This window comes from Daphnia pulex, chromosome 6 (genome assembly GCF_021134715.1).
Source record: "Daphnia pulex isolate KAP4 chromosome 6, ASM2113471v1".
Lineage (NCBI taxonomy): Eukaryota > Metazoa > Arthropoda > Branchiopoda > Diplostraca > Daphniidae > Daphnia > Daphnia pulex.
The window spans coordinates 2556363-2578833 of record NC_060022.1 but is presented as its reverse complement, the minus strand read 5'-3'; the positions used below and the strand labels follow the sequence as shown (position 1 = coordinate 2578833).

The window sequence follows — 22471 nt, the reverse complement described above, 5'->3', positions numbered from 1 at the left end:
CATTCGAATTCCAACTACACAGTGCCATTAGATTAATTTTTTTTCTCCTCTCTGACGACTGTTGCCTCAATGCAGCAGCAGCCCTCGCCGCCGCACTCGCCTAGCCAAATCAAGGAGAAATTATTGCAAGCTCTCGACCGCGATTATCATGTAAGGAGTTTTCTCTGCTGACTGGTTGCCACTACTGTTGTTGCGACCACCCTTTAGTCCGAAAAACGTCTTTAAATCCTCCCTTTGCTACTGCTACTCGACCCCATCGTTTTGTCGACTCTGCTCTCAGATAAGAGCCATCCAACGGGAGACGACACGAAAACGATGTTTTTAAAAACTTTTCGGGGGAAAAATACAAGCGAGCTCGATGGGAATAACACGAAGACACAGCTCTCGTTGCGATCGTTCGAATGGTGCTCAAAACAATCAAAAAAGATTGTGTTAAGCGCGATTTAAGTGCGCCCTAAAGTGTCGTCGAAAACGCGAGGAAGCCTTGGTCCAGTCCATGGCGCCTCGACGCGGCCGCTACTGGGGCCGCGTACTCGTCCTCCCTCCCCAACCCGCAAACTTGTCTGGGCAAGCGCAAAAGGACTGGAAATATTCTCTCTAGTTCTCCTTCCTCTTTTCCTTTCTTCTCCGCTACGAGGCCAACGGACGTTGCCGCCTCGCTTTAATTCGTACCCACTGCCAAACAGCCATTTTCTTTTTTAATTAATAAAAACAAAACTTCCATTTTTAGCAGTTCTCGTCCCATTGATAACAATTTCAAAATTGCATGTTAATGTGACGAAATTTTTATACCCAGGGAAACGATGACGTCCAGCATTTCCATGGGCAATATGGGTAGTGTGTCGAACGTGTTCTTTACTTAACCAGAAAAATATTTTATGGACATAAAACATTCATTTCACAAAGCTTTTATTATGCATGTTCTTTACTTATAAATAAAATGTTACTGAGTTGGTTGTTTTGTAATGTTCCATTCTCTGTTCTGCCAGGTTGTGGATATGGCATTGGCGTTGGAGGCAGTATCCTTACTCGAGAAGACTCCTGTTACCAAAGAAGCTCTCGAGGTTGGATTACAATTGACTTTGGTCTTCCTTTATGAATCCAGTAGAATAATCAACCACTTGTTTTAATTATAGACTACACGATTGGGGAGATTGGTGAATGAAATGAGGAAGAAGACCAAGAATGACAGTCTGGCCCGTAGAGCTAAGGACCTGGTCAGGAGATGGAGGGACATGGTTTCAAAGCCATCAGAAAATGGCACAGGTGGAACTGGACAAGGACCTGGTATGCAAGGTTGTCTCAAGCTTGCCAAAAGATGTTACTTTTGAAGAGGACTTGTTGGCAACTTTTTGCTTTCTCTTTGCCAGGGGCCTCTTTAGTGAACCATTTGCGTGTCGCGGGCGTGAAAAATTCTGTTTCGAGTCCGGCTCTGTGCGAGATGGGCCGAACAGCTAGTCCAGCTTTGCCGAGACCGGTTCACAACCTTGCAATCTCACCTACCAGTCCGGCATTTCGCGGTGTCACCCTCAGCCCAGCTTTGCAGCGGAAGTCCAGTCAGTCAACGGGCGGTTTGCAGCTGCAGCAACAACGTGTCATCAGTCCCAGCAACTCTGTGGCTTCCAACACCAGCACCAGTCCTGGTTTGAGCTTCTCCCTTTCCCAAACACATTCTAACTCGTCTAGACCATCTACTCCTTCCTCCTTGGTGGTCAAGTCAAAGGCGATCAGTCCCGGTCCGGGTCGGCCCATGATTGACTCGTCAGAGTTCCCTTCTAAAACTAATCATCACCGGGGTATCAAGCGAACAAGAGACAACGATGAAGAGACTATGACGGGCTTCGAGGTTGTCTCTCAATCATTTCTCCTGATTGAGAATTTCATTTGTAAACAACTTTGGTTGGTTAACAGCTGACGGGAAAGCGGTCGAGAGGCAGTAATGGGGTGGATTGGCCATGGATGGACGAATGCAGCCGTGATAGCAACTTGAGCTGGTCCGGAGACTCGCTGCGGATGACAAACCACAGCGCCTTAGGTGGTGGAGAGGATCGCTCCATTTCTTCTTCATCCAAAGCTTCCCGACCTCCCCGTGGAAGAAGCAAGGCAGAGGTAAACGTCAAACCGGAGCCAACAAGCGACGTACTCAGAGAAAAATTCGCCTCAATTGCCAGGGTTTCTAAGGTATATCTCATACTATTTGTGTTCGCGTTCTTTAAGCTCAAAATTTGAATACTTGCAGGTCAAAACGACCCAGGAGTTACTGGAAGATTTGGCGAGACGAAGTGGCTCGCCCAACTTAATTGTTAAACCTGAAATTCATTCAGTCCATCAGCAGCAACATCAGCAACAACCTCTAACCGTGCCGCCGTCGAATGAAGCCCGGCAGTGGCCTGATGCAAAGCAGGAAATCTTAGATAAATTTTTCCGATCACATTCTACTGATCGCCGTAGTGACGGTATCACGACCACGAGTACTGTAGTTAGCAAACCTAAAACTACTGCTACTCCCGCCATAAATGACCCGGTTGCGGAAATTTACGCTCGTCTACCTCCTCTGGATCCGGCGGTTGTTGCCTCCCTTTGGAAAGAAGAAGTTAAACCGGAAACAGAAGAGTTAGAAACAGACTCTTCTGTACCAGAGCGTCCAGTAACATACATTATTCCAAGCTAGTGTTCCGGCGTGCAAAATCTAACTTTTTTTTTAAATTATTTAATCAGGTGACCGATGAGGATGTAGATCTTCTGCACAACGGATCAGTGGATGACGTGAATGGCTCTCGTGACATCAACGGCGAGTTCCATCAGTGGCATGAGACTGTTACGGTCGCCTCCTACCATGGAGATCCTCTCCATTTGTTGCCTTACGTCGTGATCGAGTGATTCCTCCTTTTTCTCCATACCATTCGATCCGAGGCTGTGAAGTAACCATACTGTACAAAGTGTAATTTTTTCTTTCTCCTCCTCCCCCCTTCCTTCCCTCCCAAAGATTGTAGAAACGACTTGGGGCGCCGATTGATCGCACATTTATTGTTTGCTGATTATATATTAAAGTAACTAAAACGAAAGGCAAGCCACCACCGCACATTCAAAGGAGAAAAATTGACAAGGTCCAAGCTATAGCCGATAGTTTGCGGAAATCATAAATCCCGCCGCAATTTTCTTCGACTACGCTTTTTTCTAATGGGTAAGGGCACACACGAGCTGATACCCTCCGGAGGCCTTGCGTCTGTGATTTTCTTTTCCCCTTTGACGGTGCGATTGTGCGGATGTTGACGATACATAGCGTGATGGAAAGGAAAAAGGAGGAGGTTAAATGCCCTAGAAGTCTCGCCGCCTCTGCAGTAAACACAAATGCCACAAAAAAAAAAGAAAACAAAAACAAAAAAACATGTTATATTAATCTAAGACGTTTTCCAGATGCTAAGCTAGAGAAATCCTTCTCTCGTTCATCAATAGCGGGCTGTATTTTGACATAGAAAGAAAAACGTGTTGTCTAGTCGGTGACGATGTGAACGTTCTTAATTTGTAGTATGATTACGATTATGATAATCCCTAGGTAGGGAAGAATTCTTCGTAGTCGACCCTAAATTTCTGAAAACAAGAAACATTTGGAGGAAGAGAAAAATTTTGTTTTCTCATTGTTTGCTTTGCTGTTGCCATGTTTTCCTCAAATTTCAGTTTTTCAGTTCCCATTCTCATCTCTGATTACAATTATTTCTTCTTTTTGTTCAGTCTATGATTTCTTTTGTCACTATAGTAATCGCCAGTCCGAAGCATCCTCATATTTTCAGTTCCCCTACCCTCTTTTCTCAAGTTGATCTTTGTCTCAGATTTGCAACGCCTTGGTCACTGATTGTTCTTTCGCAGAAGAAATAAACACGTTTTTGATTGTTTGTACAAAAATAATTAGTCTTCATTACATGTCTACAAATCTGGGGTTTAAGCTGATGTGTATCACTAAAACCGTACCAAGCTTTCCCTAATAGTCATTATCTCCATACAGACACTTGTATCAATTCTAGAGGTATAAGATGGCCAAAAATGCTAGCTAATTGGGTACATCCTCGTCCCCAGTGACCCTCACCTGTGGGGCTGTCCATCTAAGCTCTGTTTGAACCACCCATAATGAAAAATTGTTAATCTTCCAAGGTCATTTACAATGTTTTTTTATATTCATTCCATCAAGTTCTGTCAAGTGATGGGGATTATAATCTTGTCTGGAATTGTTCGAATTTTTAGATTGCTCGTTAGATGTCTCCAAAGATATACGTCAATCATCCATTCATCTCGGTTAACAGTGATGCCAATTCAACTAAAAATTTACCGTTTGAAAGGTATTTTATATACTATAATATGTATAAAACATTTTTAGTTAGTATATTACGTAAACTGACTTCGCTCCTTGAAAATATCCTATTTGAATGAACTGGGGAAAGGAATTAAACTAACTCGTTTCGAAAGTTGGTCATTCAGAGAGAAAGGCACTCTAAAAGTCTTGAAAGTAGACTAACGAGGTAAATAATAGAATGCCGCATGGCCCGTCTCGTCTATACATATTGCTGGTCGTAGTTCAGATTTTGACGCTAGATGTGCCACCGTCGCCACGTGAATTCACGGAGGTCAAATCAGAAACTAAATACTAATATTAATATTTAAAAATTAGTATTTTGTAATATTTCGTCTTACTAAAATTAATATTAATTAATAATTCGAATATTAATTTAGTTGAAACCAATTTTATTTGCTTTTTCTAATAGGTAAACTCCACTTCGACTAGCAAAATCATTCAGTCTAATGGCCGACTGGTACACACGTGGCAGCGTGGTGAAACGATTCCTTACTCAGCCCAACTTTTCTAGTTAATAATTGGAATATCTATTGCTTGTCACATTAACTTACTTCGTTAATTTCGAAAATCGACAGTTGTTATTCTCTACTACAGGTAAGCTTGATTAATTTGTTTGTTTTGTATTTAATATGCTAGTAAAAACAATCGGAAAGCATTGCGGTGACTAAGCGTTGTTCTCAACTTCCATATGGATCAGGGTGGGAAGCGTGTAAAATCAAGGAATTGTAACTTCAACATTACAGTTGAAGTTGGGTTTACTGTCTCTGCTTTTAAGTTAAAGTTTGCTTTAAATGGCAATTGAATTGTTTTGAATTTTAGACTACCCTGAAGTGTGCTAATTTAGGTTTTGATGTACCTTATCAAGTTATCATTTAGTTCATTCAGTCCTTTAATTTAACTGTTCGTGTTTTGTCACTTATCTATTGTGTATTGATAGACATATGTCTCTGATAAACTTTTGTGGCTTCACAGGAATAATCAATTGTGTTCTAAATAGGCTCAAGAAGCTGTGAAAGTGCATAGGTTAATTTTGAGTGGTTTATGAAAGAAGTTTAAGCAAAAGTGAAGAGTTAATGCCAAATTTTAAAGCTTATTAAACTTGTGCTTTTCTCAGTGAGTAAAACAACCTTATTGCCATGTTTCTTTATCTGTAGGGCCCCCTCCCCTTAAACCCATATTTTATGATAAGATCCTTTTTTTTTTCTTTTTTTTTCGAACTTATTTCTTTATGTCTACAGTTACTGGAGCAAACCACAACTTCCTCCTAAACTAGTGTATCGTTGAATGGACTGGAGCTTGAAGCTCAAGTGTTGCGCTTTTGCGATCGCATCAGTGACACTTGGTCTCAGTGCAGTGTACGTCCAACAACGTGCAACTTCCAGTCGAAAAAGAAGGAAAAGTATCTACATTAGTTCTATCGCAATGGCAGCCGCAGCAGAAATCGACTGTCCGAACAACTCTGTCTCTCAGCTTGTTTCTACTATGGAACAACTTAAAGTGGCTCAGCAGCCCGCGGAATCGCCGCAACTTGGCAACGAGGAGGCCGAAATCCCTGACCGTGATTCAGCCAACCATAGTCCGTCTGATTTTTTGTCCGGAAACTTGCATTCAGATTCTCACAGCGAGGTAGATTCATCTACTAGGGAGTTTGAAAAGGAGGAAATATTTAAATGCGATTTAATTGCTCCATTTCAGAGCTCAAACGACAGTGGCAAAGGGGGTTCGGATTGTGCCAATACCAATGGTGACCACCACGCGTCGAATCGTTTCGACGTGATTACGCCACCGTTGTCGCCTCACCATCCGACCGCCGCACTAGTGCCCTTGCCAGAACGACTTTTCGTCTATGAATTTGAAATACCACAGGCCCTTGTAGGCTTACTTATCGGCAAGTATGGAGCTTTTGTAAATCAGATCAAGGACAAGACGGGTGCCAGTCTGCTCATCAAAGATCGTGATCGGCGCTGCAAACTTTGCGCTGTTGAAGGTATATATATTCTAAAGTTTAAAATTCTTCTAGCACGGCGACCTAATTACTGTTTTTCCTAATATATAGGTACGAAAACTGAAATTGATACCGCCCTTGAGTTGATTCGCGGTAAATTCCCTATCAAACGCTATCCCCACATAACTATGGCTCAGATAAATGTTGCTCCAGAAACAACAGCCATCCAACCTGTTTTGCCCGATTCCATCCAGGTAAATCTATTTCTTGTTTTTCAATTTCTTGAATCGTAGCCAACATTCTTTGTTTCTTATCTAGTTGCTCCTTCCTCCCGAAGTGAGTTGCGACGTTATGATCAGTGCTGTTGTGTCGCCAAACCACATTTTCCTTCAACAAATAACTCATCCCACTTACCCATCACTTGCTCGACTCGATATTTGCATGGCACAATGCTACAACGAATTCGTAACACCGGGTCTTCCCCTACCCATTCGGCCTAGTATGGTCTGCGCAGCCCCTTCAATGGATGGCTGGTACAGAGCCAAAGTTGTTGCCGTGTACCCAACAGCGTCTCTGGCGAGTGCAGATGAAAATGCTGAAAAGCGGGAAGTAACAGGAGAGGTCAATTCCACTGAAAATACAGTAGCTGCGGCTGATCCAGAATTGGAGCTGAGGATCCCTGAGACCGATGAAGATTACGAAGTAGATATTTGTTTTGTTGATTACGGTGGATACAGCAGAGTGCCGGCCTCGTGCCTACGTCAAATTCGTGCCGATTTCATGTCGCTACCCTTCCAAGCCATCGAATGTCTGTTGGCCAACGTCGCTCCTGCATCAGGTAAATAGAATAATACCAATGTGTTGAACTTTTGGTTGTTAAACATTATTTGTTAACATTATTTGCAGAAGAAGAGGGCTGGACGACCGAAGCTTACGACGAGTTGGAGAGTCTGACGAGAGACAGGATGCTCCAGGGCCAGGCAATGGCTTACAGTCTAGAAGGATTGCCGCTCGTCTATCTGTATCAAATGGAATCGACGGAGGAAGCGCTCATCAACAGGCAGCTGGTCAACCGAGGAGTGGCTCAGTGGGTCGAACCTCAACTGGTCTCCAATTAGCTTAAAATTGAAGAAAGACACGAACACGTCATGTTAAATCCCGTAACATCAAACCATTTATATATTTTTTTTAATTTTATTTACGTAAAAAGCGCACTTTCGATGCATTCAGGGTTTCGGCCGTCAGGTTTACTAATTATTATTACTATACTAATATCTTGCGAGCAATTGTTCAGGATCTTGATATTTCGAAACAGATTTTTTTTTCCTCCCCATGTTGCATAATTAATCCGGACCAAGTTGAATCATCATTTACGAGGAGACTTTGTTGTTAAAAAGTCCTGATTCTTAAGAATCTATATTTTTCTGTGGTGAACGGGCTGCTCACTCGACCCTCTTACGTTCATCTAGTTACAAACTTCCACCACTTTTCCCTTGTCCTTTGTGTCTGTAGATGTAAGCAAAACAAAAACTCGGTTCAAACCAAACGACTTACTAAAACACTGGGTGATTTCTAGCTCTCTTTTTTGTCTCCCCCCCTCCAATGTTTTTCTACTTTGGCACCCCGAAGTTGAGAAACGAATTTACTTTTCAATCGTCGAATAGGAAACATTTTGTTTGGATCCAATTAGACATTTTTCCCCGTCCCTCACCTGTGCGGCTTTTTTCTATAGTGCCTCCGAGGGCGTGAATGTTTGATGGTCCAAGAAATCTGCTGGCTGTTTTTTTTTTTTCCTTTTTGTGTGTAAATATAAACCGTATGCCTTAGTTTATTTACTCGGGTTTTCTCTTTTTTCCCCTTTTCAATTTTTCTTGAAATGTAGACACCGTAAAAAGAAACCAGAGATTAGCCGATGTGGAAGATGATGTATGAAGCAAACTTTAAAGAAACAATTCAAAACCCTCACTTGTAATCCCCACTCTTTTCTCCGAATTGATAACCCTGATGCTTGCCCTTCACTTTTCTCTTACCGTTCTAAATCCTGACAGTCTCGTATCCTGTGTATGTTCCTCTGCCAATGAACGGACTTTGGTTGATAGTATAATTTTTTTGTGTGTGTGCAGGGGATCAATGGGTAAAATTACAAGTTAAATTTTTTTTTTCTAAATTCACAATCATTCATGTCTCATGTGTTACAATTAGAAGTCAGAAATAGAAGTTTATTGGTTTGCAATTCTTTTGCATTCTTTAGACTAGACTTCTGGGAACTTTTCTAATTAGAAAGTTCTAAGAATGTCTTGCTCAAATATTTCATTCATGACACATGACTAGTTCATTCAACATAGTCATCATTATTTCCTCTGAGACTTCCTTCACTTGAACAACGCCCATTGCGAGGCTTAGTTGAAGCGCCAGTAGATGTTTACACCAGAGATTTTCGATGTTAAAGTTGTGCCGGAACGATGGGCAAGTGCAAGTAAATCCAGTGTAGCAAATGAGGTAGGGCGTCCCCAAACTTCCTAGACAAGAGTAAATTTTTCTACCTAAAGGATTAAAGCAGACGTATACCTGGTTTTCACTGTAAATAATTTATAAATTAGTACCCGAAGGACTTGTCAATAGAGATACACTCCGATGGTCGATGAGATCTAGGGCTGTGATAGAGTGAATGGGAAACAATGTGTGGATACTCGCAAGTAAATCTTCTGTGACTAGAGAAATGAAATCCCGTGATAAATCAGTGAGCATAGCATATAGACATTATTCCCTCTTAAATTCATGCTGATTTTACGTAACTTGTTGAGAAAACGAGCGAGAAAACCGCTTTTATTGTTTTTGAGCGGTTTGGATTTAGGGGGGTCGATTTTTAATGTTTCTATCGATTCTTTAAAAATTTTGATCGATTTCTGTTTCGTCTGCTCTGTTCCAACTTCATTACTTCAAGTTTAAAAATGAGACGAAGTTTAAGATTAGAAACCAAATGGAATGATACCATTCGAAATTCGACTGAAGGTAAAATGCAATTTGAAATGATTAAATATATTGTTAAAGTATTTCTATGTTTACAATCTATTTGAAAAGCAATAGTGAAAATAGTGTAACTAATATTCGAAAACGTGTACTAAACACAAAATTTTCTATTTGATCTTGGCTTATGGAGATGAGACATTTTAAATTGATTTAACTTTGGAAATCATGTAATAATCCAAGTTGTGAATCAAAACTGTACTGTTTGTCAGGAAATCATTCCAGTTGTTGGGACTACAAGTTTCTGTGGGAATCCCTCATGTTGATTTTAGAAAACATAGTAAGAACACATGGTGTAAAAAACATGCACATTGTCACATTTTCTTGCAAATTTTCCTGAACTATTTCTTGCTGCAGTAATAATTATTATAGTTTCAACAATTTTACTTTGCAAATGTATCGTCTTTTGTTATTCAAAACGTTTGAATTTCTTGGGAGAACAGCAATGGAATGATTTCCTGACAAACAACCCATGTTTCACAATTAAGATTGTTGAAAGAATTTCAAATTCAAAAATGTTTTGACTTTGATCAGTAAACTGCAATTAGAAAATGTTATGGCCAAGATAGGGACCTGCTCAGAAACGTAAATGATATCTCGATTACTGACCTTCCTTTTTACTTGTGCAGCATTTTTCAATTTCGTTCAAGAGTCCTCGAAGAGTCAGATTAAACCAACGATTCTCATCGAATTCTTTTGCCATTTTTCCGTTAAAAAAACACAGCCATGTGTTCGTATTTAACGTAGTTGTATTTTTAGTCCTCAGGTGGCTCACCGTCGTTCTTCCTTGGTCCCGATTTTTGCGCTTCAACGATGAAAAGGTGAGTGTGTAACGCCAATCATATAAATCGTAATATAAGGAAGACCAGACAAACTGTATGCAATGTGAAAGGGTAAAATGTATGTAGCAATAACGGTTCTGACATGCAAAGTAGAGAAAAGCGATCGGCATTTTGTGGTAATTGAACTATTGAAAAGCAATTGATTGGATTAACCATCTGTCGCGAGCTTGTGAATGGCAGCGACAGATTTTCAAAATTCAGAATGATGTACAGGATAGCATGTGGCGTACCTCACGATATTTGTTGAAACGAGACGATCACTGTAGCTTCTGGCTAGCATCTTTCATCTACCGTTAAACAAAATAACAACGTCAGATAGTCCACTCGATCTCATGATGCGGAAATCGTAAAGAAACGTGTTGTCACTCTCATCACATAACAAAGCGAAACTAACCGAACGTGCCGTCTGTAAACGATGTAAAGAAATCTCGTACCTCAACTTTGAATGGCTTTTGGCTGCCAAGCAATTTACGTATTCCTAGTGATTTCGCAAAGCTCTTTAGAAAGCCATCTTCCTCCACTCTTTAGATCGCCAACAGCAAACGCCATCGAAAATCTTGTTCCAGGTGATAAAAGTAAAAAAAACCGACCGCCATTGGGACTTTTTTATTTTTTTTTTTTCTTTAGAGTCGATGATTTTCTGGTCAACCGCCTGGAACGTTGGTTTTCTCGGGTTGTTTCCCGGCAGTGTACTGCCATAACCGTTTTTACGGGCCTAAATACGAGAACCACCTCTGCCCTAACAAATTTTCTTTCGACAGCTTCTCAGAGGTTAAAAATTGTAAATTTTTCTTTTCGTTATATTGCGTGTGCGTTTCATGGCTGGACACTTATCGCCCCGGTTGTTGTTGTTTGGTGCCCTTTTTGTTGAAAAGTTGAATTATTCATCATTCGTAAAAAGATTAGAGCTTTTCGTATAACATACGGGACACTTGAGCTCTCGTCAAGTATCTCGTTTGTCTAATTTGAATTTCACAAGACAGTAGTCTGAAACCTTGTCTCAAATTCTAATTTGTAGATGAATGGCAGGGCGATACGCGTGTATGTTATCTTTGATGGCATATGTATACATAAGGCTTCGTTAATATTCATTAAACCAACATCGTAGTAGTAGATGCTGGTGTATATCCGTATCAAGTCGAATGATGATGAGCAGAAGGTCAAGCTTGTTTATTCAACACCTGGGGCGCAGAAGCGTTGGTATAATCTCTCGATTATGCTAAGAGGTAACGCGTGTCCGAACTCGGCAAGATTTTGTGTTCCTAAAACCGGAATACATGTTCTGTTTTCTTATTCAGAATGCGGAAAATAAAAAGATCGCCGGCGCTTCTCCGACGATGGTTTCAGGTAATCAACATAATAGCACACACAAAGCTCGAATAAGAAAATATTGTTCTTTTTTCCGTGTAAGGAAGAATTAGCCCACAAATATTATTGTCCTTCCTCAAGCCATTTTTGTTTCGCTGTCGTGTTCTCGCAATAATTTTTTCCTTCTTCAATTTCACGGGTCGTCAATAATAAAAGATTTGAATCAATGACGTTAAATTTCTGCCCAGGAATATATACTGAGGATCCATTATTCTGCCCTAGGCCAAAACTGAAAGTCGCATCAAAGAAGAAAAGCCTATTATTATTATTCTTGTGCTGTGTGGGGGGCTATAGGATCTATCTTTGTCTGGAACAGAAGTAGCGACAGATGGCACATCCTTTTGCACCGTAACGGAATGCAACATGGCGTTCACTTTTCGAAAAATGTTTTCCACAAAACTTTCGTAGGCTTTTCAAGATCGGAGGTAATAGGTGTGCCCGTAATGACTCTCTCTCGTTCCTAACGGATTGTGAATCGATAAAGGAAAAGTGCCGTGAGCGTTGCTTCCTCTTTTCCAAGTGAAAATCTGATTTCTTTCACATGTGTGTATGTAACCTCATATTTGTATATTTTTTAAACAGAAAAGTGACCAATGGAATGAGGTGTAACTGTTTATGATCTGGAACAGTTTTCTATCGTCCAGGCAATAACGAATTCAATCCCTTTCTACTGTTGCAGGTTGATCCCTGCGCGATAGTTGCGCATCAGTTAACCCGTTCAGCACTCAAATTGGATAACGAGGTAATGTCCAACTTGATGGCTATCAACAGAGATTTTCCTATATAAAATCTTCACAGTTTCACCCTAAAACTCTATCCGAGATTTAACTGTAATTAGAAATTACAACATGTAGGATAGCTGTGAGGTCTCTGCACGATTTGGCTAACGGGGGTAACTATTCATTCATTCGTTTTTTCTTTTTAAATTCACGTCAGATATAATGTGGTAAAGATCTCAAGGTTGGTTACGGTTACATCTTATAAGGCTAACGTGTAGTAACTCGGTTCTGAAATGAGCATTGGGAGTATAACAACACCTGGGGCCATTTTTTTTGTAATCGTTTCACCCGCTATAAATCACTAATTTCTTTTTCTGAATAATTTCGAAATGTTGTCTTCATTCCACCGCGTTCTTGTAATCGCAATGTTTTAGTCCACAAAACCCTCAAAGGAGGTATTTGTCTCTTGCCGCCTGAATGCTGTTTTGACAGAGAAGAATGAAGCGTAACGATGAACTAAATTCCCGACAATTGATTGTTTTCTTTTTCTCAATAGGAAACGGAAAAAAAAAGTTTAATGAAAAATCTGCAGAGTGTCATAAGAAAAAAAATGTTTGGTCGTCGACGTTGGAAAAGATCGGACAGTGAACTGTTTTGTCAGTCGACAAGGAGGAAAAGAATATAAAAAAAAGCCCGAAGGGAGTCAAGAATCACGGAACCATCTGTCTGCCGTCCTCCTATATACCCAGCCGTTCTTCTTCTTCCAACCATTTTCTTGGATCTAGCTATACAGTGCTACACGTATATCTCTTCTTTTCCCGCGTGCAAGCACCCGCGAAGCTGCTCAGCCGAACGCATCGTCCGTAATCAGTCGGCCTCGAACTTGCCTACCGTTCGGTACGATCTGCAACCGACTCTCCGTTCCGTTCTGTTCAAACTCAGTTTGTAATTTCGGGGGGGTTTTAAAAGGAAAATCATCGACTGAAAAATCCGAGTGAATGTGTTTCTCCTGATGGATACTTGAAAACCAAGAGGTAAACGTCCTTTTTTAACAAGCGCTTCCGCGTTTTTACACCATTTTTAAATTTCCCGCATTGATTCAATTATTTGAGCTCCCATTTTTACTTTAATGTTGTCGGCGTGAAGCTTTTTAGGATATTTAGGTTTTTCGTGATCGATTATCAATCGCTGAAAACTTTTTTTTTTTTTATAGAACTAATAGGCAATTTTCTAATCTCACGAAGATGTGATGGTCGGATTGTGTGTGTGTGATGTGTTTTGGGTCATGCAGGCCGATCCACGCTGTTGATCAGCCAAACCAACACATGCACAAAATTAATTCCAATAATGTCGTCACGTCTTCGGCCACTGCACTTGTTGCTCGTGAGAATGTTGCGGTCGTGTATTCCCACATTTAGGTTTTTTCGGCAACTGACACAAATCCCTTACAGTCGCTTTTTTTTCCAGCCCAGCCATAAGGAACACACATGGCACGGGATGACGCGTTTTCGCCGATTTGAACGCCTTTTTAAAAAGAGAATCAATGACCTCCTTGATATTCTTGGGTGAATTCTGGTCGATTTATCAAAACGGCTGCAATTTTAAAAAGAAAACGTGTCGGCTAAGGCCGAAAAACAACAATCGACACTGTAAGGAGAGGGAGAACTATGTGTAATCATGTGTTGCAAAGGTGCCCCGGGATAGTTTGAGAAGAAAGCTGATAGCCATCATCTGTTTTTTCCCTTTAAGAGTTTATTGCTACCCTAGCCGTATCTTGACGTAATGGCAGGATTGAAAGAAAAAAGCGTGAAGTTATTATATAGATCTTGTGTATAATAACGGCGGAAACAAAATAGGTGTGGCTACTTCAAGTGTAACGAATTTCCCTTCAAGACGAGACGAGAGATTGTAAAAATCATATCGCCGAGGCGCGAAAGTTTCCCCTTATTTGGAAGTCGGTGTATTTATATTTCTCTGCGCATCTTGGACGTATCATTTTTGTTAGCTAGAAGTTAAAAATTGTATTGTATAATTTTTTTCGGTTTTACTGTTTGTCGTTATTAGCTCTGCTTGTGGGGATAACAAATAAAAACAAGACCAGCAACAGAGAAGAAGAAGAAGACAACAAGAGAATGCACTCGACTGCTGGCTTCGGGCTCGCTCTGTTGGCTTTCTTTCAAATCGCCTTGGCCATCATGACGACTGCTGGACCGTCGACCATCAATCGGCACTCGCAGGGAGACATCTTCTCTCACCAAGGTTTTTATTCTTTTTAAATTCATATCTCAGATAGTATTTTTCGGTGGTACAGTGAAGATGATGGCTTGTTCGTTACACATCGATGTACAGGTGCCGCTGGCGAATGCAATGCTGCGGCTTGTCTATCAGCTCTTGGCCAGCGCAATAATGGGAGCCTATCGGCCGCCCGACTTGGCCGCCACTGTCAGTGCCAGTGCCCCATGGACCGACCCATCTACCGGGAAGACCTCAAGCAATGCGTCAGCACCATAGACGGTAAGTTGTTGTTTTTTCTCGTCGTCGTCTACGTTACGTTTTTAATAAAATATCGCCGTTATATCAAAAAGAAGTTGAGGGAAACTGACGACCGGGAGGGAATTTGATATCAAGTTTTTGCTACATCTAACGACTCCTCGTCACGATACAAGAAGATGATGCGCACTTAATAATGATTAAAGTGGGGTGGATGGGAGTTGTTGGTGGTGGGCGTGAAAAGGAGATCCATTTTGTTGGATGGCCAGCAACTGGCCATCATCACACGGGAAAAAAAAGTCGGATTGTATTTTATGTCTTTGAGCTTTGCAATTTTCTTATCAACGGAGCTCTAGGGTCCTAGATGATTATTTATACTAGATGGACCATTTTTTCGACTCGCTGACCTTCTCCGGCCTGAAGGGGTCTCCGGAATCATTTCTAAAAGCCGCGGGAGGATCCAGCACACACACACAAAACAGAAGTGTGTGTGTGTGTTTTATTCGATTCCCCTCTCCCGTTACACGTCCATGAGTTAACGCTCTGGTGATTTTTTTCCCTCGTAGCCATGTGAACCATCTGGTAAGATGAGGCATCAATTATACCGCAACTGATCCAGAGCTTCTCTCCTTTTTATTCCCCCCCCCTTTCCAACACACACACAAAACAAAAAAATTTGATACTATACATACACGCAAGTTCCCGTGAAAGGGTCGGCAACAATGTCCGTTACATTTTTGGGGGGATTTTCTCTGTCCCAATATAAAAGAGAGAAGAGTGTCGACTGACTTTTGTTTTATGGTTGATTTCTAATTGTATATTACATACGTCTATCATTCATTGCCTATGTGTAATCACATACCCGCAGAATGCGCCCTGGCCGATTACGTCAGCGGGATCCAATCGGAGAAAGTGCCTTTCGTCTTCCTGCCCATCCAAGGCCAACTGATCAATCCCAACGCTGAAATTGCCCTATCAGGTAATTGAATCCGCTTTGCCGTGTATTTATTGTATACGACCCATCAGTCCAGCGCACGTGGGCATTTTTCGAGAGCTGTCAGACGACCTTGTCGAGGTTATTGATCTTTTTTTACACGAGATCTAAATCACGTCCCGTTTTTCTTTCTATTCTATTCTTTTTGTTGTCAATAGATGTACGAGCCGAAGGTCAAGTGGTCGTTTCACCCGTTTGCGTCGTCTCCAAATCTCATTTTTTGACCCGTTCCGGATGGATGGCTTCCGACAATTCATCTTCTGGCATCCCGACAGATCGGGAACTGCCGTTCGCTCTCGCTCGCGAATCCGGCCGAACGCATTTACAGGTGAAATCACCGTAACAATCCCACACACACACAACATTCCATTGACATCATCTTTTAAAGAGAAATCGTATCTTCTTATTCTTTGTTGTTGCTGTTGTTGTTGTTCAGTGGTTGGGCGAACCGCGACTTCGGTCGCTGATGGAAGGCCGGATCGTCCTGGTTAAGTTGCTGTGCAAGGACACGGCCAATGCGCGCATCGGCGTCTTCTCTCCCTGCATCGCCTTCCGCGTTGCCGGCAGTCCAGGTAATTCGTTTCTTTTTTAATATTTTATTTCATTCCCTACCGAAAATCTTCTTGTCGATTTTCGGGTGATGCAATGAACCTCATCCATTACGGCCTGTCTACCCCCCCCCCTCTCTCAGAAGATGATTTGCATATAGCCAGACACGCAATGGACTCATCTCAGACTACCGATCCTTTGGGCTATTATTCCCTTTGATCAAAATCACGCGTGTGTGTGTCTTATTTTTATTTTTTGAGATTATTTTGAGGTGGAAACAAAAAGGGGGTTATGATACACACTATTTTAAGATAAAGGTCAATCCAGTTCTTGGAATAAAAACAACTTGATTTTGTACACACACACAACAACAAAAAAAATGGAGCCAAAATTATTCAGCCGGGGAAATATTCACGTGATTTGATCCATCATCGATGGATGGCACTGTACCCGGTATTTTTCGAGAAACTTTTTGGATTGCCAAAACAGTAACATCAATTTCATGGGATTATTTTTTTTTCCCAATCGTAGTTTTGATTGGTTTATGGTCCAATAAATAACAGTGGGCATGGGAAGATGCCAAGTAGACAAACCCCCCCCGCTATTCTTAAATCTCCTCCAAAACGACGTCTATCTGGTTATTATTATTTTATCAGTTGTGGGGATGTTAGACAGGATGTGTATTCTTCCCCCAATGGCGTTGTTATTGATGTGAAGAAACTTACATTATACTATTTTTCGACATTCCCGTTCTGGATAATGTTATGCAAAGGTTTGGTGGAATCCATCCGCGGTGCCGGAGGTGGCGATGAAAAAAGCGGATTGCGTCATGCGGATTATCTGGCCATTGGCATTAGCTCTGCTTTGCTCGGTATGCTCTACGTGGCTGGACTTGTGGGTTTCATTTGCTACCGGCGCCGGAAGCGACAGCTGGAGAATGTCCACATCAAATTATCCACCCAGCCCTCGACTCCTGTCCAGGAACTGGGCATCATGCGGCTCAATCCGCTGCTTCAATCTAACAGAACCAGCAGCCGGCCAGCCTCTTCTGACCCGTCTCTAAATGTCAGACCTCATCATCGATCCTCCATGGAATCACGATCCGTAATTCAATTTCATTCTTTATTTACCTTGTACCAATGTTGTATGTTTGTTCAACTCGATTAATTTCCCAGTCAATGTTTTGGTTGCAATCGCATTTCCTTGAGATATGAACCACAAACAGGACAAATAATGGCGTGAATTGATCTGAAATTGTTTCTCATTTTCACTTTCACACAAAAATGCAGAAAAAAAAATCCGTCCAACGTTTCCGTGTTCCGTAAAAAAAAAAATTAGAAAATGTCATTTGCTTTTTTGCGGTTGGTTAGGAGGGAAATCGCCGCAGCCGTCCCACGAACCCGGCCGGAAACATTCATCCGACCATGAATAACTACCGTTACAGCAGTAGTCAATCGGAAGATTGCTTCCGGGATTCATCTGTTGACGCCAGCGCTGGGCACGAGGCAGCCGCCTATTACTACCGCAGAGATTCGCCAATGATGACCAATGACGCCAACCGGCGACTCTACTTCAGCCCGGCTTATTTCGATCTGGAATTGCTCAAAGTATGTGACTCAAGAGGTTAACTGTTAAAAATAAAATTGACATTTCTTATCCGGCTAACAATAATACTTCTCAGCAGTCGCCGCCTCCCGCGGCGCTGGAATTCCTGACTCGAATCCGTGGGATGATTGACGTGGCCAAAGATAAAATGTCTTCCAAGCGATTCATGCCCAGCTTAATTGACATTCCGGAAGAGCTGAGCCATTATTCCGGCTACGGGGGAAGCAACCAGGGTTTGTCGCACTACGCCGACGAGTTGCGCCGGAGTGGCTCATTTCACAATAGGCCGCCGTTTACTACCGTTGACGAAACGGAAGGCTTGCGCAATTCATACGGCACTCTCAAGCGGCCAACAACAAAGAAATACGACTCGCTCCAGCGCAATTCACTCGGTCGTAAAACGGCGACGGGCGACAATGGCGCGGCCGAGTCTGCCGTCCTGTCAGAGAACAACAAAGACGACATCTACCATCCGATGGAATTGAGGACCAATTTCCTTCAAAAAAGCCCACTGCCGGGCAGGAAATCAACTGGATTGTCGTCCGAGACGATGAATCTGGTTTCCATTTACACCAATCCGTCAATTGAAGAAATTTACCGGTCGCTGGACCGTTCCCAGCCGCCGAGGTTAAACAAAGGAGGAGGAGGAGCCGAGAGCGGGGCGGAAAGCGATGCCGTCTCAGATTTAGTCTCCGAGGCGGAATCGAAAATGCCTAAAATCACCGGGCCCGGAATGAACCGTAAAACTTATTTCGAGCCGGACAGTCTGGATCGGAAGCCGGCCACCAATTACGGGAGCGGCAGTAACAACAACAACAGCAAGCCGCATTTGTACCAAAAGAAACCGCCTCGCTGGACCAAGCGCGCCCAGCAACACCAATCGGACACCAATGACGAAATGCGCGAAGCGGATGAGAACAGCAGCAGCGCGGCCGGTTACACATCCAGCACATGTACTTCGATGAAATCTCTTAGCCGCGTCCTGCCAGCCGAAGAGGCCATGGAAGTGGGCAATCAGCTGTTCAATATGGACACTGGAGCCCCAACTCTTCCGCGATTAATTAAACCGACCATAGTTGCACAACCCAATCGGGGCGGGGCCAACATTTACGAAACGATCGGACGCAATCAGGAGCCGGACGGCATTTTTGTCAATAAAGAATTCAAGAAACCTCCGCCGGAAGTGATTTACTCGAGCAGCAACACGTCCAGTTCCAGTAGCAAAATTACGATAGTGGAAGACTGTCTCAAGAACAAATTGACCATCCAGGTGGATGACATCCGCAGCGTAAAAGACGAGGAAGCATTCGAACCGGACACGCTGGATCGTCGCAACGATTCGCAATCCGCGCCGCCTTTCAGAAGACAGGAGAGTTTTATCGCCGATTCGCTGGAGCGGCCCATCCAGCCGGTGAAATCGACCATTAATAAATTTAGTAGTAACGCGGCTGGAAATGTGGCACCCGTTTCGCCATCTTCTTCTTCATCCGGATTGGGCTCTTCCGGCGAGAGTCTGGCCAATAAAGAAGACTGGATCAAAAAGGAAGAATTACCTCCACCCGGAAGTGTCGTCTCACTCCGTCAGATTTACACGGCCCGCACTCACCAACCGAAGCCAGAAACATGGGCAACGGCAACGCTGGAAACCACCAAAAAACCTCCCAGCCGGATTGTTTCCGCATCCAATACCCAAATTCTCCTACGGTTGGCAGGAAACGACGACTCACGAATCTACGGTCACCATTCAGCCCTTCTGGCCGAACCCAATTCCCCTCCTCCTTTACCAATCAAATCCATCGCCAGTCCGTCATCGGCTCCGGCCATTCCGAGAGAATTGAAACCTCCCACAGGTGTCCATCAGCATCCCAAGATGCCGAAGCAGCAGCCGCCGCCGCCTCCTTACAGCTCCCGGGGAGTCCAAACGGAATCGACACCTCCGCCAACCCTTCCGCCAAAAAACGGGAAAGGCGGAAGTTCCGGTAAAGCGGCCGCCGACACCGCTACTTCCGCCAAAAAGGGCCTCACAGTCGACGACGACGACAACGACGACGACGACAGCAAGATCTACAGTGGCCATTTCATCCTGAGCCATCCGTCGCCCAGTGGCACTATCAAATTACCCAACGTCCTGGAGCGGATTGCCCAGATCGAGCGGGAAGAGAGTCGCACTTCCGGCGCATCCAAAGGCATGGAGATCGCCCTGTCGCTGAAGGCTCGCATGGGTCATCTCGAAGGATCGCTCAAGGATCATAAAAAGACATTGTCCATCAAGAAAACGTGGCGGAAGCTTTTGGACAAGGTGGAAGACTCTTTCTCCGAAACAGAGTCGGCCGGATCGACCCTGCGCCGTCCTCCATCTTCCGCTGCCAAGCTCCTGAAAAAGTCACTGCCTCCGCCTCCGCCCAGCGACGAGGAAAACGACACGGACGACGATTCGCAGTCGAGTTTGGGTTCGGACGGAACGGGAAGGGATCGTTATTCCATCAATGATGGAATGAGCCAGCAGCAGGCCGTCGACCAGGCGACCGACGGGATCAAGCTCAAAAGTTTCTACACTTTTGGCGAAGATGGACACAAGCCATCGGCCGTCGCTCCCATTTCGACGTCGACGATTAAATCCACTAGCAGCAGCAACGCCGCTCATCAGAGTCGTCGGTCGGGAATTAGCGGCGGCGGTTCCGTCGGGAGTAACTTGGGACGCAAGTTACGGACTAATGATTCCTACGATAGTGGACTCTACTCGAGCAACTATTCCACCTACATTGGAGACTATTGATTTGCCGTTTCCCCGTTTTGAAACGCATTTTTTGTTGTTGTTTTTAGAACAAAAATGGACTAACATTTCCCGCTCAGAGATGGCGTTGTCGTCCGTTTCCCCGTTTCTGTATAGCACGCACACACACACACACACACATTACATCCCTAAACAAAAAAAAAACAAGAAAAAACAATATACATTATTTTAACTTTTGATTGTACACACGTGTATTTTGTAGTTTCGTCGTATCTTTCTTCTTCTTCTTCTCAAATTAGAGTCCCGCGAGATTTACGGAGAAAAGTGAAGAAACAGAAATGGAGGAGAGAATTATAATAGACGACGAGCTATGGAGAAAGAGAGAGAGATGGAATCGTTTTCTTTTTTGATGATTAAATGCCTCCTCCGGGGAGGTCTATACACTATACACCGGATGGATCGATGTTGCGCGCAGCCACAAAGGGACTTTAACGTATATATAAGCCATGGAAAATTGGAGATCCAGAAGACGAAAGGGAGTAGATATGTATTTTTCTTTTTCTTTTCTCTCTCCCGTTTTATTTATTTCGTTTGGATTGTTTGCTTTTGTTTGACTTTTTTTTAGATTCCTAGCTCCTTCTGCATACATTTTCCATCTCTCTACATATCGGTCGGACGCGTTTTGCCGGTTCGTCGACTATTGACAGATTTCATGCAGAAAGAGACGTGAGGGGGAGTTGAGAAGAAAAAACACACACACACAATGATGTACACACAAAGATGTAACATGGCACATCAATATTTACTGTATCATAATGGAAGGGCCGGACAGAGTGCTGGTTGATTTCTTTATCTTTTTATTTTTTTTCGTACTAAAAGTAAGCGGATATTATATATATGCTACATACAGAGTTTGGCCATAACGAAAAGCTTGGGCGTGTATATATATATCCCTGACAAGACATATGACGCCAGCGGAAGCGCCGCCTTGTCAGTGTCACGCTCCACTGAGTCGGCGTAACGCGTAGCCTACGAAGAAACACTCCAATTTATCCTCCATTTCTCCTTAAAAATGGTGTAGATGTAGACACCATGATTTCATCTCGAATGGATATTATAACATAATATCTAGCTTTCTTCCGAAAAAGAAAAATGAAACGATTTACACCCAGTCGACACTCGTTTTTCGTCTGCAATTGATCGTACCTAGGTGGTTCGATGCGTTCGTGACTTGTAGGGCTTTTTTCGGGGTAGACGCACACAGAGCCGGACGGACCATCGGTAAACAGAGCTTAAAAAGGAGAACAAAAGAGCAGAGAGAATTAGAAGTATATATAGTGTATGTGTGGACTATCCCCACAATGGCCAGAGCTGCTGCTCACACTCAAACAGCTCTTCGCCCACCCACCCAAACTGCTCCTAAGAGACGCTCGTATTTGCCGTGCTGCTGCTGCTGCTGATTATTGCATTCGGACTTTAATGTGTGTCTTGAGAGGATCTAACAAAGACGGGAAAGCCGAGGCTTGAAGTGAACTCGACCAGCATTGGCGTATATACTGTAAAAAAAGGAGATGGAATGAAAATGGAACGTTTCCTCTTCATCGAGAGTCATGTGATCATGTCATTATCATAAATGGAACGCAGTCAAACTAGTAGCCTACACCCCAGACTCGTTTTTTTTTCTTTCTTGGCGTTATTTAATTGGAACAACTTTTTAAAAAATTGGAATAAAAAAAAATTTATAATACTAGAGAAATTCGTGTTGTACTACGCACATTTCACGTTCACGCCCGGGGTTTTTTTTTATTTGACGCAGTAAGTTAAAAAAAATGATAAAATATCTTTCCTTT

General features: G+C 42.9%; 4 protein-coding genes and 1 long non-coding RNA gene across 13 annotated transcripts; 3 read left to right on the top strand and 2 right to left on the bottom strand.

Moving 5' to 3' along the window:
* The first annotated feature begins 13 nt into the window (after positions 1 to 13).
* LOC124196335 (mediator of RNA polymerase II transcription subunit 26-like) lies at positions 14 to 3726 on the top strand. 3 transcript variants are annotated; one of them, XM_046591336.1, is made up of 7 exons: positions 14 to 150; positions 990 to 1064; positions 1137 to 1287; positions 1371 to 1846; positions 1912 to 2181; positions 2240 to 2647; positions 2719 to 3726. In XM_046591336.1, the coding sequence occupies exons 1-7, from the start codon at positions 70 to 72 to the stop codon at positions 2878 to 2880; spliced, it is 1623 nt and encodes a 540-aa protein (XP_046447292.1). In that variant the 5' UTR covers positions 14 to 69; the 3' UTR covers positions 2881 to 3726. The 3 variants fall into 3 exon arrangements, with proteins under 3 accessions (XP_046447292.1, XP_046447291.1, XP_046447293.1); XM_046591335.1 differs by having other exon boundaries at positions 1137 to 1296; XM_046591337.1 differs by lacking the exon at positions 14 to 150 and adding an exon at positions 675 to 834 and having other exon boundaries at positions 1137 to 1296.
* On the bottom strand, positions 3679 to 4531 carry LOC124196345. Its single transcript, XR_006875666.1, has 2 exons — positions 4385 to 4531; positions 3679 to 4312 (listed from the first exon to the last, which is right to left on the bottom strand). It is a non-coding gene; the product is annotated as an uncharacterized LOC124196345 (long non-coding RNA).
* LOC124196336 (A-kinase anchor protein 1, mitochondrial-like) lies at positions 4509 to 8526 on the top strand. Of its 2 annotated transcripts, XM_046591339.1 has the most exons (7): positions 4509 to 4619; positions 4758 to 4942; positions 5587 to 5974; positions 6044 to 6335; positions 6405 to 6547; positions 6612 to 7131; positions 7200 to 8526. In XM_046591339.1, the coding sequence occupies exons 3-7, from the start codon at positions 5633 to 5635 to the stop codon at positions 7409 to 7411; spliced, it is 1509 nt and encodes a 502-aa protein (XP_046447295.1). In that variant the 5' UTR covers positions 4509 to 4619; positions 4758 to 4942; positions 5587 to 5632; the 3' UTR covers positions 7412 to 8526. The 2 variants fall into 2 exon arrangements, with proteins under 2 accessions (XP_046447295.1, XP_046447294.1); XM_046591338.1 differs by lacking the exon at positions 4509 to 4619 and having other exon boundaries at positions 4780 to 4942; positions 5587 to 6335.
* Positions 8499 to 10078, bottom strand: LOC124196343 (zinc finger SWIM domain-containing protein 7-like). Of its 2 annotated transcripts, none has more exons than XM_046591353.1 (3): positions 9930 to 10078; positions 8897 to 8998; positions 8499 to 8836 (listed from the first exon to the last, which is right to left on the bottom strand). In XM_046591353.1, the coding sequence occupies exons 1-3, from the start codon at positions 10021 to 10023 to the stop codon at positions 8604 to 8606; spliced, it is 429 nt and encodes a 142-aa protein (XP_046447309.1). In that variant the 5' UTR covers positions 10024 to 10078; the 3' UTR covers positions 8499 to 8603. The 2 variants fall into 2 exon arrangements, with proteins under 2 accessions (XP_046447309.1, XP_046447308.1); XM_046591352.1 differs by having other exon boundaries at positions 8897 to 9004; positions 9930 to 10074.
* On the top strand, positions 9216 to 20954 carry LOC124196325. 5 transcript variants are annotated; one of them, XM_046591300.1, is made up of 13 exons: positions 9230 to 9305; positions 10080 to 10141; positions 12210 to 12422; positions 12806 to 13146; positions 13219 to 13283; positions 14314 to 14508; positions 14599 to 14763; positions 15608 to 15718; positions 15892 to 16061; positions 16170 to 16305; positions 17055 to 17386; positions 17653 to 17889; positions 17964 to 20954. In XM_046591300.1, exons 6-13 carry the CDS (start codon positions 14382 to 14384, stop codon positions 20661 to 20663), a joined length of 3978 nt encoding a protein of 1325 aa, XP_046447256.1. In that variant the 5' UTR covers positions 9230 to 9305; positions 10080 to 10141; positions 12210 to 12422; positions 12806 to 13146; positions 13219 to 13283; positions 14314 to 14381; the 3' UTR covers positions 20664 to 20954. The 5 variants fall into 5 exon arrangements, with proteins under 5 accessions (XP_046447254.1, XP_046447256.1, XP_046447253.1 ...); XM_046591297.1 differs by having other exon boundaries at positions 12210 to 12272; positions 12385 to 12422; positions 12806 to 13283; positions 17964 to 20952; XM_046591296.1 differs by having other exon boundaries at positions 12210 to 12272; positions 12806 to 13283; positions 17964 to 20952.
* Positions 20955 to 22471: the final 1517 nt, after the last annotated feature.

Excerpts from the sequence above, each read along its gene's own strand:
- LOC124196336 (XM_046591338.1), top strand. The coding sequence starts at position 5,633 with ATGGACTGGAGCTTGAAGCTCAAGTGTTGCGCTTTTGCGATCGCATCA. Across the intron at positions 6,336-6,404 it reads CAAACTTTGCGCTGTTGAAG|GTACGAAAACTGAAATTGAT; the intron begins GTATATATATTC and ends CCTAATATATAG. Across the intron at positions 6,548-6,611 it reads TTTTGCCCGATTCCATCCAG|TTGCTCCTTCCTCCCGAAGT; the intron begins GTAAATCTATTT and ends TTTCTTATCTAG.
- LOC124196325 (XM_046591300.1), top strand. The coding sequence starts at position 14,382 with ATGCACTCGACTGCTGGCTTCGGGCTCGCTCTGTTGGCTTTCTTTCAA. Across the intron at positions 16,306-17,054 it reads CCGCGTTGCCGGCAGTCCAG|GTTTGGTGGAATCCATCCGC; the intron begins GTAATTCGTTTC and ends TGTTATGCAAAG. Across the intron at positions 17,890-17,963 it reads TCGATCTGGAATTGCTCAAA|CAGTCGCCGCCTCCCGCGGC; the intron begins GTATGTGACTCA and ends AATACTTCTCAG.
- LOC124196335 (XM_046591335.1), top strand. The coding sequence starts at position 70 with ATGCAGCAGCAGCCCTCGCCGCCGCACTCGCCTAGCCAAATCAAGGAG. Across the intron at positions 1,065-1,136 it reads TTACCAAAGAAGCTCTCGAG|ACTACACGATTGGGGAGATT; the intron begins GTTGGATTACAA and ends TTTTAATTATAG. Across the intron at positions 1,847-1,911 it reads AGACTATGACGGGCTTCGAG|CTGACGGGAAAGCGGTCGAG; the intron begins GTTGTCTCTCAA and ends GTTGGTTAACAG.
- LOC124196343 (XM_046591352.1), bottom strand. The coding sequence starts at position 10,023 with ATGGCAAAAGAATTCGATGAGAATCGTTGGTTTAATCTGACTCTTCGA. Across the intron at positions 9,005-9,929 it reads CTGCACAAGTAAAAAGGAAG|TCACAGAAGATTTACTTGCG; the intron begins GTCAGTAATCGA and ends TCATTTCTCTAG. Across the intron at positions 8,837-8,896 it reads TCTATTGACAAGTCCTTCGG|GTAGAAAAATTTACTCTTGT; the intron begins GTACTAATTTAT and ends TTAATCCTTTAG.